The 10047-nt window shown below is 54.3% G+C and overlaps 1 protein-coding gene across 1 annotated transcript; it reads left to right on the top strand.

Annotated features, from left to right (window-relative positions):
- Window positions 1-308: 308 nt before the first annotated feature.
- On the top strand, window positions 309-9751 carry LOC136374262 (serine/threonine-protein kinase PAK 3-like). Its single transcript, XM_066339564.1, has 12 exons — window positions 309-384; window positions 1278-1315; window positions 2349-2471; window positions 2702-2882; window positions 3836-3899; window positions 5146-5194; window positions 6351-6463; window positions 7008-7125; window positions 7776-7875; window positions 8313-8509; window positions 9123-9260; window positions 9640-9751. Exons 1-12 carry the CDS (start codon window positions 309-311, stop codon window positions 9727-9729), a joined length of 1287 nt encoding a protein of 428 aa, XP_066195661.1. The 3' UTR covers window positions 9730-9751.
- The last annotated feature ends 296 nt before the right edge of the window (window positions 9752-10047 follow it).

Raw genomic sequence — 10047 nt, 5'->3', positions numbered from 1 at the left:
TACGGTGTTTTTGGCCTTAGCCGTAGTGAAGGTGTGGTCCCACGTATGAATTCACAAAGCAGGCCAGAGCGGCTGCTATTGTGATGTCAGCGGCCGCCTCACAGCGCTGTCGAGGCAAAGTTGCCGTGCCGAGGCAGGGAAGGCCTCAGTGTGCAGAGCGGCTCTTTGGCAGGTTCAGCGCGGGCGGAACCTGCTGGTCAACGAGGTCTCTGCCAGCAGGCTGCCCCCTGACAGGACTCTGAGGAGTTTTGTTTTTGCTTTTCCCCACAGGTGTCATCTGGTGCGGATTGAGCGGCACTGCTGAAGCGATGGAGAGAGTGTGTGCTGCAGTTTGCACGGCTTTTTCCGTGGCATATTCCGGCTACTTTTTTGTCCACCTGGCACGTAAGTAGACATCTGTGTTTGGTGCAGCGTATGGAAAGCCAAATCCCACCAAGAGGCCTTTAGCTGGCTAAAGCTGCTGTCAACAGCTCCAGCTAAGAAGAGGGTGTCTCTAGCCCGCGGGGCGTGGGCAGCATTTGTAGTGGAGCCCACAGGGGTTCCGCTCCCGCCACGACATGGCCTGTGTCAGTGGAGTCTGGAATCTCCTCAGTTTGCTGGCTCAGGCAAATCTGCTTCCAAGATGGGAAGACTGGGAGAGCTTGGCAGGAGCCCTTGTGAAAACGGTGCACTGCTCTCCAGGACTGAGAGGAAGCATCTCCTTTGTCTGCATTCCCTCACGCCAGGATAGGGCTGTGGAACTCAACACTTGTTGAAAGAGCCATTTGCTCTGTGATGAAATGACAGAATTGGCTTGGAAAAGCCCTCTGAAGCAGACATTTCCAAAGACTCCTTGTATGTTCCCGAAGTCAGGAGCTGTTCCCATGCTGTGTCACAATAGAACTGCCAGCAGGGCTAAGGGGCAATTGGGTGAAGCTTTTCTGGGGAAACGTTTTCAGCAAGCTGGTGGCAATTGCTGCTTGCAATCTCTTCAGAAAACCAAAGTACAGGAAAGAGAGGAGATGTAGCTGCCTCTGGCTGGGGCAGGGTAGAAGCAATGACTGTTTCAGGAGCACTTGGACTTTCTCAGTCTCAGGTTTCTCTGGGTTGAGTGGCCAAAGAGGACACAAGGCAGTATTTTGTGCTGTTGTCTTGCTTGCTGTGTGGCTACAAGGGTTGCTGCTGGAGGGATGTAGTGAAAGCAGAACGCTGTGTCTTTGGCTTGACCTTTTGGTGGGCTTGCCCAGCAGAGGCAGTTTCCTTACAGCATCCGGTTCTTTTTGCCTTGTGTGTTGCAGGTCACATTGCCCGTGTCTGGAGAGAATCCAGTCCTTGGGTGAGTGGGAAAGGAGCCTTTGGCATGGGTGGCCTTTGACACTTGTGGAGTAAGCTGTGAGCTGCTGGGCCTGTTACAGTCTGGCGCCGGCCTGGTTGGATGAATGAAAGTAGAGTCCCGACTCTTTGCAGCCCAGCAGCGGCAGCAGGAGAAGGATCCCTGGCTGTTTTCTCCAGTTCCATTTCAGAGCTTGGAATCAAGTGGGGGTTGCTTGGTGCTCTAAGGCATGGTGGAATTTCTGCCGTCCGTGAGAGTGCAGTCCCGTCTAACGGGCCCATTTGACTTGAGTTTGAACAACTTAGAATCCCATTTCTCTCCCGATGCTTACTCCTTAATGCATCTGGGTCTAGAGCTGAATAGAAAGAAGGTTGCCTGTGCGTCACGCTGCTGCCTGTCTTGCAGAGCTCAAACCTAATCTCAGAGCCTTCTTCGGCTGCGTGTCTTCCTGAAGAAGAGGCCAAAGGGGAGGAAGATGCCCACCAAGCTGCAGCTGCTGCCACTGCAGGGCCTGAGCATCCAGCATCAGTAAGTGGCAGCTCTGGGTAGGCCTGTGGCTGGAACAAAGCAGAGCTGCAAGCTTCTGATCAAACAGCACCTCCCGTGCGTGGCTGAAAGCACTTCCCGGGCTCTTCCCCCAGCTGATGGGGCCTGGGAAAGCAGTGTGGAATTTGGGCCTCTAGGCGCCGGTTTCCCACTATTCTGACAGGGGCCGTGAATTTGTCTTAGCAAGAGACAAGAGGCAGCAGCATTGGGATGCCTTAGGATGCTGCCGGGGTCGGGAAAAGTGAGGCCCTTTGTGCCCAGTGGCTGTGCAGGCTCTCTGTCCCCCGTGAAGAGAGCAGGGCAAGATGCAGTTTGCAGCCTCGCAGGATATGGAGGAGACACTGCCCCCAGGAGGGACCTGGCCCCCTCCACAGAGCAGCTGTCGGTAGCTGAAGGAGCGGCTGAGATGCCGTGGGGCCTGTAGCCGGGGATACGTAAGGTTCTGAATGGCAAGATCTTTCCTGCCGCTCATGCCTCTGTCTGTCCACAGAGCAGAAAGGCAGCGTCAGCACCTGCTCTGGCTGCCTCTGTACACGATGAGGAGGCTGAAGAGGAGGAAGCTGCCAATGAATCTGCCCCTGCTGTCAGCCCAGAGCCTGAGGGGCCGAGATCAGTAAGTGTCGGCTTAGGTTGGCAGCGTCTTTGGTGACATTTCGTCCATCATGTAAAAGCAGGCTGTGGATTTTGTCCCTTGAGTCGGAGAAGGGGGCAGCAAGAGCCGAGAGGCGAAGACCTGTATTGGACGTGGCTGGCAGCACCTTCCTATGGGCCTGCATTTGAACTGGGGTGGGAGGGGCATCTCTGGCGGGCACATTTGTGACCCAAACTCCTTTCTTGTCCCAGAGCTCCACCTCCTCTGTCCTGGCACCTGCACGAGCTGCGGCTGCAGGCTCTGAAGAAGCCTGCAGTCACCAAGCCGTAAAGTCAGGCACGAGCAGCTCGCCCACCTGGAGCACCAGTAGTTCCTCTGGCAGCAGGGAGCAGCTGCGAGAGAGGACAGAGGACGAGTGCCTGGCCATGCTGAGTATGTCCTCTGTGATCCTTGTGCCTTGTGTGTGCGTGTGCCAGCGTGAGCTGTCCCACCTCCCGTTGGTCCTCAGCCGAGTGTCAGGCCCTGAGGCCTCCACCCGGGACCCGTTGTTGTGCTTTGTGGTGGTGCGGGAGCAGTGGGGTGTGGCTCCTGCCTCTGGGGGCAGCTGAGGGCCTGGTTTGGCCTTGTCCGAGCTTGCCTCCAGGCAAAAGGCAGAGCAGAGATTGTCTCTGGCTGAGCCAGGAGGAGGCTGTGGCCTAGCGACTGAGTAGACCTCAGGGAGCTTTTTGGGCCCAGCTCCCATGGGGAGCGTGGGGCACGGCCAAGGTCATCTTCAGAGCTTGGCCTATGCTAGAGGCTGAGGGACCTCATTCCTAAGGCCCATCCCAGGAGGTTATAGCATGAGCTGATGCTCTTAAAAGGCAGAAGGGCACTGTTTAGGCAAAGGCCTGCTTCGAGGTGGAGAGCACGCCTTTGCCGGAAGCATCTTGCGATGATCTTCCTCTTCTGGCAAGGGCAGCTGGTGATAAAACTTGCTTCCAGAGCACAAGAAGCCTTTGACCTTTGCAAGGATTAAAGATTTTGTTGAATGTCACAGAGTGTTCCTTGACCAGAAGGGGACGGTTTTGTTTTTCCTGCTGCCCTTAATGTTTCTAGACAACAACAATCACTTCACTCGGTTCACACGGTTTTCTGATCCCCTCTGCCTCTCTCCCCGTGCGCTTTGATTGTAGTTTAGACTTTGAGTTTTGTGCAGGCCATCTGTGCTGCAGAGCCACTTGCCTTGCTGCTGTTGTTTTTGTGCTGTTGCTGGTGGTGGTGCAGTGGTGGTGTTGTTCCTCGACTGGCTGAGTCAAAAGGGCCCAGTGAGTGGAGCTGCCTTTCTGATCAGCTGCAGGGTGGAGTGCCTGTTTTGAAGTGAGCATCTCTCCTTTGGATTTTTACAGGGATGCTGGTGAGCGAGGGAGATCCCGAGGCTAAATACACAGAACAGGAAACCATTGGCAAAGGGTGAGTGCAGCCACGGTTCCTTCTTCAAAGCGAGGGGCAGTGTCTTTTGCTGCTGCCTCATCTCCCCAGAGTGACGTCAGGCAAGCTCCAGAGCTGTCCAGACACGGTGTTGAGATGCTGCCAGCTCTCAGTACTGGCCAGTGCTTATGGCTGCGGTCCACAGCCATGGCAAAGACAGCGAGATGCTGGCAATGTCTTTTCTGCAGCAAAGAGCAGCACCTGGCAGATGTCCTGTCCCTCAAGCGTGTTGCAGCTGCTTGCCAATTTTCTTAGGAGAAACCATTTTTTGCGTGTCTCCGAAGAATACAGACCAGGTGGGAATGAAAGGAGGAGAGACTTCACGGCCTCTAAGGCCCAGTTAGCAGCCAAGAGCTGTCAGGGAACAGCTCTCAATAACAGCTCTTTCCAGTATTTTGCGGAGAACAAGATTCAGTGGTCAGGATGACCACCTCCTAGTCTAGAAGCCAAAGGCAGAAATGAAAGAAGCAGCTCTCCTCAGCAGCTGAGGTGGCAAGAGCCAAGGCTTCAAGGGAATGCCCAGCGCCAAGGCGCTCTAGAGGAAAAGGCATCGCCTGTCTGATGGCAGAGCCCTTGTGGATCCAGTGGGGTTTAGGCCTTTCCTGCAAAGAATCCACCAAGTGATTGCCTTTTGAGAGCCAGCACTGCTGACTGTAGATGGGATTGATCTGAAACATTTCCTCCGTCGGTGGGGAGCCAAGTGTACAAGAACTCGCCAGAAAAGCTGAGTCCTTTGTGTGTCTGGTTCCCCAAAGAGAAGCAGCTGCCAATGGCTCTGGACCCAGAAGGCAGCTGTCTAAGGATCCTCTGGGTTGAGTCCTCCTCCATTTGTGTGTGCACCAATGGAAGCCTTTGCCTGCTCTGTGGCTGCAGCTGTGGCCGGAGACTACTTTCCTTGCCAGCTGGAGAAAGGACCTGTGTCCTGAGGCTTTCCTCCGACAGCTGTTCCATGGCTTCAGGCTTCCCCGAAGGCCTGTGTGGTGGTGCCTGAATTTGGCACATAGACTCCAAGGAGAGGTGTGAGAAGGTCCGAGGGGCATACGTGTACCTGGAGAAATCCCACACCTGCAGAGATTCGGAAAGAGAAAAGGGGAAAAGGACCCAGACCAGTCTCTGTCATGTTCCATTTGCTCTTTATCCCAGGACGTTTTATCCCCTTGCACCCCGGCGTCTTGCACTTGCAAGGCCTAAAGGACTTCTCCTTTCTCCGCTGCTGTTTTGTTTCTAGGGGGTTCGGCACAGTGTGCATGGCAGTGGAGACTGCCACGGGAGAAGAGGTAAGTGTCAAGCAACGCCGTAGCTTCTGCAGCTCTCGAGAGACCTCCCCTCTGCTGTGAGCCGTGGCTGAGCTTTGGGTTGCCGGTAGGGCTTTGCTGCAAAGGCAAATGAAGTGCAGGGCAGTGTCCGCCTGCCAAATACGGAGGGCACAGATTTGGTCCTTCTCAGCTGGCCCAAGGAATGCAAGGAGGCCAAGCGGTACATTTCAGAGGAGAATGTGCTAGCTGGGTCTTAGTGCCAAGGTGGTGTCTTAGAGCATGGCTCTGCTCTTTGGGGCTGCAGCTCAGGGTTCCTGACTTCTCACTTCTGGCTGTCAGCAAACACATGGGAATGGTGCCGGTAGTGCCTTAGTCAGCCGCAGTGCTGCCCTCGGGAACCGTGCTTAGAGAGAGATGTCTGCAAGGAGTCTCTCGAGGGCCTAAGCCCTGCTCAGGGCCCGGCGCATATCGCTAGAGGATCAAGGTGCGGGTTATTTCCTTTTACAGTCAGGCAGTAATTGCAAGTGTCAATGGTGTGAAGGAAAGGGTTTTAGTGGAGCAAGATGAAAACTCCTGGAACGAGGAAGAGCTAGAATAGTTGTTTGTTGGAAGGCTCCTTACAGATGTTTCATCCTCACGGCATTCTTTTCCATAAAGTACGTACTTGCAGGGGTAACCCTCAGGATGTTTCTAGTATGCCATTTTATCCTTCATGTCTGTACGTTTGCTTTGTGGTTGTGCAATGGAGACTGCCAGTGGCTGCTGCAGTAATGATGAAACCCCCTAGAACTGCCAAAGTTTCCCCAGCAGTTTTGCTCCATTTTCCCTGGCACCAGATGGCTTCCTGCTTGCAAGAGATGTGTGAATGAAAATGGGGATGATGGAATGAGGCCCCAGGGGAAGACTGTGGGCAGAGCGAGCTTTGAGGTGGAGAGTTTAGACCCTGTTTCTCCAAGGTTTACAAGGCAGAGGACCTCTGGTACTGTGTTCTGGGATTGGCACCCAAGCAAGTGATGTAAGAGGCTCTTGCAAGCTCAGCTTTGAGTTCCTCTGAAGTCCAGTCGCAAGACAGTTGGGCCCAGCCCAGCTCTGTCACGCCAAAATCACTGTCTCCGTGTTCCCCTTGCGGTCTTGTGCCACAGACTTCTTTGGTTCATGGTTTTCCATGTTGTTTTAGGTGGCCATAAAGAAGATCAGTCTCCTGCAAGAGAGCGGCGACGAAGTGTGCCTGAATGAAATCCAAGTCATGCGCGACATGAAGAACGCCAACCTTGTGAACTATGTAGACAGGCGAGTGGTTCTGCTGTTCTGCTGTGAAGGGGCATTCACATCCTGCAAGCTCCTGGTTCAATCGCTGCTTTGGCCACTGGCAGAGGATGGAGCTGTTAATTCCTGTTCCTGGGCTGGCTGATCCACAGCATCTGGGGAGGAGATTGCGTTGGGGCTGCATTAGCCCTTCCTGGCATACCTAGTTTGAAGCGCGCTTTCAGAGACCTGACTTGGCCCTATCGTACTGAGCCAACAGCCTCCAAGTCCCTGGCCTCTCTCCACATTGTTTTGTTGGGTTTAGGCTGTGATTTTTTTTCCCATGGGTCTTTCGTGCTGACCAAGCACTGTAGATTGTATTTCCCTGGGCCTGTTTGCGGTGTTTTGCATCGGTGTGGATAGCAGGCAGTCTTGTAGACTGCACAAAGTGCAGGGCCTGTAGAGCCTAGTGAGGGAGGGTTCACATGCTCCTTTGGGGCTCTTGCTCTGAGATAGACACGGAAAGAAGAACGCATCCGGTGGTGGAAGTGCGGGCATTCATCTCCAGGCTGCGGTTTCCTCCTTTCAGCTACCTGGTGGAGGAGGAAGTCTGGCTGGTAATGGAATACATGGACGGAGGTTCTTTATATGATGTCATCAGGGAGATTCGTATGGCGGAAGGAGAGATAGCAGCTGTCTCTCGGGAGGTAAGGGATGGCACTTGTGCTTCCCGTGGCTTTTACGGGATGCTCCTTCCCAATGGGGCATCAGGAGAGCAGTGATTTCATCTTCCGAGCTTCCTTTCTGCCTTTCCCTTACAAACGGCACTAGCAAGAGCACCTGAAGTGCCTGCTGGTGTGCCTGCCCTTCTTCTAGTGCGTTTGTTTGTTTTGGCCTCTCTAAACACTTGCCTGGAGCCTGCATGTACTGCGTTCCTTCCCTGTAAGAGCAAAGGCACTGGTGGCAGAATCTGAAACCGGTGGCAAAGACAAAGAGATACTTGTGGGACTCTCCCAGAGCTCAGCCTCAAAGGAGAGCCTTGCACCCCAAGTGGTGCTTGCAAAAGCCAGAGGAAAAAAAAAAGAGAGCACAGCCCCTGCAGCACTTCAGTCTGTGTTTGCAGGGCACTGGCCAGTGAAACGACGGCCCTTTCTCTTTCAAAAGCGAATACATCCTCGCTTTGAAAGGCACTGCTGTCCTCGTGTTGGAGCAGCAAGCTCTTGCCCCTGCCAACAGGCTGTCCTGCCTTGGCTCACCATCCTCGAGCAAGGCAGTCTTGCAAATGTGCCACTTCCCTGCTTGTGGGATGAAATCAGAGGAGGAACTCTTAGGCTGGTGTTTCTTTTCCCTCTCTCAGTGTCTGCAAGGCCTGGATTTCCTTCACTCTAAGCAAGTGATCCACCGAGACATCAAAAGCCACAACATTCTCCTGGGCTTGGACGGATCTGTCAAGTTGGGTGCGTGTTGTCGGCCCGGCCCGGCCGTGGCGGGCTGCGGTGTGGGGCTGCCTTTGGGTGACTGCCAGTTCCCCAGGAGTGGTGCCTGTGGCAGTGCAGGCTGCCCTGCTGCAAGCGCGGAGCACATCTGCAAGGAGCAGGGAGGTGTGGCTGGGAAGAAGGTCTCAGGAGTGGCTTTGGGTTGTGTGTGTCCCTTCCTAAGCGAAGCACTTGCAGTCTAAAGCTTCAGGGGACTAAAAGCCACCGTCTGAAAGTGGGGACTTTTGGCAAGTGGCCCATTCCGTAGTTCCTCGGCCGCAGGCCTGAGGAATGCCAGTGTGGGCCCTTTTGCAGCTGGATTCCACACTGCCTCCTCAGATGTTGGTACGGTGGGGAATTCTGTGCTTTGCTTTGCTAATTCACGCGGGCTTGATCCCAGGGACTTTTTTTCTCCTCAGCTGATTTTGGCCTCGCTGCACAGCTCACTGCTGAGCAGAGCAAACGGAGATCAGCTGTGGGGACTACTTACTGGATGGCGCCAGAAATTTTCACCGGGAAGCCCTATGGTCCCAAAGTGGACATCTGGTCCTTCGGCATCGTGGGGATCGAGATGGTGGAAGGAGAGCCTCCTTACCTGACGAAAACCTCCCGCACGGTACACCGCAACTACTCTCAGATCCTACTGTCACCCCAACGAAACCTGCCCCCATTCTTCCGCCCAGGAAGCTTGTTAACCCCTGAAGGCCAGAGGTTCCAGGCCGGGTAGCCTCTCGTGCTCCTTGTCCGGATTACCCCCTCCCCACTTCATCATGAACAGCACGAAAATATCGTGATGCTTTTTTGCTAGATGGAAACTTTGCTTAAGGGAGCAGTGAGCAGTGCCCAGCTGGATTTTATGAAATAATCCTTGGGAATAGCAGAGGTAGCCTAAAGTCCCTCTTCCAAAAGAGCTGGAATTTCCAAAAGTTCCTCAGCCCATGGAGCTGGTGTCAGTCGTCAGAGAAGCAAAGTGTGCTTTTGGCTGATGGAATTGCTCGTAGTTGCATCAGCTGGTGAAATCAGGGGTCAAAGCAAGAGCCTGTGCACAGTATGGACTGGCGGTGTCTGCCTGAGGGTTTGGGTTCTTTGGGTTGGGGTAGGAAAGGCACGTCCCACGCTCTGGCAGGGAGGCAAGTGCCACAGGAGAGTGGTGCCTGTCCAGGGCGTGTGCGTGAGCAGTTTTGGGTGCGAAGGAGACAGGTAGAGCGTGGCGTTTCCTTCTTCTCTAGGCGCGACAGCTGATCAGCACTGGGGGCACCCCGAGGCTGCAGAAGCCCAGGCAGCAGTCGGCTTGGTTGCGAGACTTTCTGCACTGCTGCCTGGAGACGGATGAGGACAGGCGCTGGTCTGCCCAGGAACTTCTGCAGGTAAAAGGCTAAGGGGCTGCAGGGTGCGCCTGCTGCCCGCTGCCAGGGGCTCCTCGTCTGCTGCAGTGCAAGGCGTCAGCTGGGCCCCGTTCCTAAGAATCTCCAGTCTAGGCAGTTTTCCGAGGAAAACGGAGGGGAGTCTTGGCCCGGGATGGGTTGGTTGAAAGGAGCCTTTCAAGGTCACCTAGAGCAAAGGTCTCTGGGCCAAAGACATCTGGATTAGTGCACTTGTGGGACCGTGAGGCGTGTTTGCCTGACATAGCAAGAGACAGAGGCACACAGAGAGCCCCCATTTCTGCATCTTTCTGGTAGCCAGAGAAAGCCCCTTTCAGCCTGTGAGGAAAGTAGAAGTTCATTTCTTCTTTTTCTCTTTGGGCAGCACCCGTTTGTGACCTCAGCCAAGCCGACCTCCAGCCTGACGCCTCTGATCATGGCAGCGCAGCAGTTTATGGCCGACGGGAGATACTAGCCCTGGAGAGAGGCCATTGTTGTTTTTTGTAGTTTGTAGTTTCTAGTGGAGAGTTTGTAGTTTGCAGTTTGTAGTTTCTAGTGGAGAGTTTGTAGTTTGTTTAGACTGTTAGTCCAAATAAATACGATAACATCTTCACTGCGTTGGAAGCTTTCCTTTGTTCTCATCCTGTGAATAAGCTCAAAGTTGGCTTTGCAACGGTCGGACAGGTGCTCCTTGAGCATGGGAAGACCCATGGATGGGGCTTGTGGCACGATTGGGAAGTGGGCAAAGGTCTTCTTCCTGCACTGCCTCCTGGCCACCAGCTGTTGTGGAGAT

Source organism: Sylvia atricapilla, chromosome Z (assembly GCF_009819655.1).
Source record: "Sylvia atricapilla isolate bSylAtr1 chromosome Z, bSylAtr1.pri, whole genome shotgun sequence".
In the NCBI taxonomy this organism is placed as follows: Eukaryota; Metazoa; Chordata; class Aves; order Passeriformes; family Sylviidae; genus Sylvia; species Sylvia atricapilla.
Note: the sequence above shows the minus strand (reverse complement) of the source record. Positions and strands in the feature narration are given on the sequence as shown.